This window comes from Trachymyrmex septentrionalis, unplaced genomic scaffold (genome assembly GCF_001594115.1).
Source record: "Trachymyrmex septentrionalis isolate Tsep2-gDNA-1 unplaced genomic scaffold, Tsep1.0 C3683631, whole genome shotgun sequence".
NCBI lineage: Eukaryota > Metazoa > Arthropoda > Insecta > Hymenoptera > Formicidae > Trachymyrmex > Trachymyrmex septentrionalis.
This window is the reverse complement of record NW_017304103.1, coordinates 1-2,901: the sequence shown is the minus strand read 5'-3', so window position 1 is coordinate 2,901 and position 2,901 is coordinate 1. Positions and strand designations below refer to the sequence as shown.

The 2,901-nt window shown below is 31.8% G+C and overlaps 1 protein-coding gene across 1 annotated transcript; it reads right to left on the bottom strand.

The window, feature by feature from the left end:
* Window positions 1–468: 468 nt before the first annotated feature.
* LOC108745292 (structural maintenance of chromosomes protein 1A-like) lies at window positions 469–1,858 on the bottom strand. The gene is made up of 6 exons (XM_018489097.1): window positions 1,803–1,858; window positions 1,587–1,699; window positions 1,221–1,341; window positions 1,012–1,111; window positions 769–947; window positions 469–697 (listed from the first exon to the last, which is right to left on the bottom strand). The coding sequence occupies exons 1-6, from the start codon at window positions 1,856–1,858 to the stop codon at window positions 514–516; spliced, it is 753 nt and encodes a 250-aa protein (XP_018344599.1). The 3' UTR covers window positions 469–513.
* Window positions 1,859–2,901: the final 1,043 nt, after the last annotated feature.

The window sequence follows — 2,901 nt, the reverse complement described above, 5'->3', positions numbered from 1 at the left end:
AAAAAATAAAATTTCTTTCAACTTAAATACCGTTTATTATTTAATCTAAGCCATTGCATTAAGTGTAATGGATGTTTATCTTGATTTCGTGTGAGGAATCACATTTTAAAATCTTTTAAATAACTTAATGTGGTATATACCATATTTTATATACTGTAAAATAGAATAGCTTTAGCACAAAATCGAGATATTTTTGGCTCAAGTTTTGACAATATCCAGATAAACACAAGTCAACATCTAAAAAAGTCTTAAAACATTTTGAGAAGTTTTGTCTGTATTGTTGGGGTATTTTTTTTAATTTTGATCAGTTAATCCCATTTTATAATTCTAATTTTTTATTTGACATATATGATATTAATTAAGGGGATTCTTTTCAGTGAAACATAAAATAAAAAATTGTGATTAGTAGTTAAAAATATGTACTTCCATTTACAAAAAAAATTCAATCCTTGTAGTTTATATCTTTTCTAGAAAAAAGAAACATGAAAAATACTTTATGAAGCCAAAAAAATTCTATGCTCCCTTAACTACTACAGCAAAATCAAAGCATATACGCACATATTCTTCTTTGAGACGTTGATATTTTTCAGCCTCTTCTTTTTCTAATTTTGCTTCTTTTCTTTCGGCAGCAATTCCTTTCTTTTTTTGATATGAAAATTGAGTTTCTTCTTCAGCTTTTAGCATTTCTGTTTTTAGTCTACAATATTATTTTTATCATTTACAAATACATTTCAGGTGCAACTACATATAGCGACATTTGAAACTTACCTTTCATATTCTGTTTTTAATGAACCAGAATTACTGATCTCCTCAAACAGAGCAGTGCGCTCCTTTGGATTTTTCATGGCTATAGATTCAACAGCACCTTGGAATACCAAAAAATTCTTTGCTTTAACATTAATACCAAGGTGCTCCAACTCATTAAGATAAACTTGACTGGTAACAACCTATAACAAAAAGATTTTGAAGATCTTAAATGCAACTAAATAAAAGTTCAACTGCAAAACTTACATTATTATTAATTCTGTGTTCAGAAGAAGAACCTTGTACTGAACGCATAAAGCTTTTTTCAGTTCCATCTTCCAACTCAAATACAGCTGTTACTGAAGCACTGTAATTAATAGAACAATTTACAGTTTTTATGTAATTCAATATGAAACATACAAATTATACTGTACAATTCCATAAATAAATATCATGTATACATATATATAAATTACCTTCGTGCTACTGGCATACCAATGGATGCACCATGAATCAGCTCGCTGAATCTTTTGACTCGTAGACTGCTAGTCTTCTCGCCCATGACGAAACTGATCGCATCCATAAAATTGGACTTTCCTGTAGCACACATGTAACAATCATGTAACATATCACAGTCACATACGATCTACTTATGTCTTTCAGCATTTAATGCTATACCTGCATTCAGCGAACTCAATGACTGAATGAGTGGCCTTTAGAAAATCAAAATATAACTGACTCAACAAATCTAAAAATGTATAGCTATTCCTGATAAAAAAAAACTCATTTAAGCATTGCATTCGCTGAACGCACCATTGTTGACACACAGAATGATAACCTACCGGATCCATTGGGGCCAACTACAGCTGTAAATGACTTTAGCGGGCCGATAATAAGCTTTCCTTTATAAGATTTGAAATTGTCAACTTCGATATGCTTCAAGAACGCCGGCATCCTTGAAAATAATCAAATAAAACGCATAAAACCCGAAAGTAGCGCAATTGGCGCCACAAAACTTTCAATGTAAGCAAGCAACACCCCACAATGCCCCACAATACCCGAAACGCAGGGATGCCATTTCAAGGACGGTTATGACAGGCGCGATCAACGCCATCAGTCGGCGATCTAGCGCGAGCAATAGCCATATACTTAAGGTAGTACTAGCATGAAATGATTTTCTTAAGGGAGCGTTTATATTGACCGTAATCACAGTGGCCCGTATTCAAGAACGCGCTTACAAAGATGTTAACGCGCTAACATGTTATAATTTACGTCATGCATCTACAGATTTTTAGAGATAAAAGCGCATACTTAACCAGATCTGTGATTGAGAGTTTTGATTACAGTATTTTATATAAATTAACGTAAGTTATTTGATTCTGTACCTCTTATTCACACTAATTTATTATTTTAATATATCTATTTGTTCTACAGAATTTCATAAAATGAAATTGTAACTAATGAATTCTCAAATCGTTGACAGAGACAAAATGAGGTCTATAATTGTATTGTTCCACATGGGTTTGGACTTTCCACGTCTTATTTTGTCTTTGTGACGGATTTCCTAACCTCAATTGTCCAATAATCGTCAACTTTAACGCTTAATATCTCGGTTTGCAGGGCAGAGCGATACTTTTTTCTGTCATATTTTTTCATTTTATGCAAAAACGCGTCGAATGAGCCTAATTTTATTGATTTTTGGAATGGGGATCCTAAACTGTATAATTACCCAAAAACCTTTCTTTTATTGTAATTTATCAACTTCTTCCCGAAATAATTATCATATTATATTTGATTTGTAGAAACTATGCCTTCGTGTTGTATTCCAAACTGTACTAGTCGTACATTCCGTTCTAACACAAAAGGCATCACATATTATCGCTTTCCAAAAAAAATTAATATTTGTCAACAGTGGCTGGATGCTTATGGAAATAGAAAAAATATAAAAATTGAATCGGGTAGGTTGAATCAAGTATTTGGAATACGTTTATCTGGAGACACAGTAGTGTCTCAGTGTTAAGACATGGTTTTAGTAACATCTAGACTTGAAAAAAAGAACAAGAGTAATTATTATTAATTTGAAGATAATGCTTCAAATAAAATATAACAACAATCACTTTGAATAATTACAATAGAGTTACTAATTGATACTTGAAA

Coding starts and splice junctions, on each gene's coding strand:
- LOC108745292 (XM_018489097.1), bottom strand. CDS start 1,858: ATGGCGTTGATCGCGCCTGTCATAACCGTCCTTGAAATGGCATCCCTG. Junction 948..1,011: donor AACACAGAATTAATAATAAT/GTAAGTTTTGCA, acceptor TTTTTGTTATAG/GTTGTTACCAGTCAAGTTTA. Junction 698..768: donor TTAAAAACAGAATATGAAAG/GTAAGTTTCAAA, acceptor ATAATATTGTAG/ACTAAAAACAGAAATGCTAA.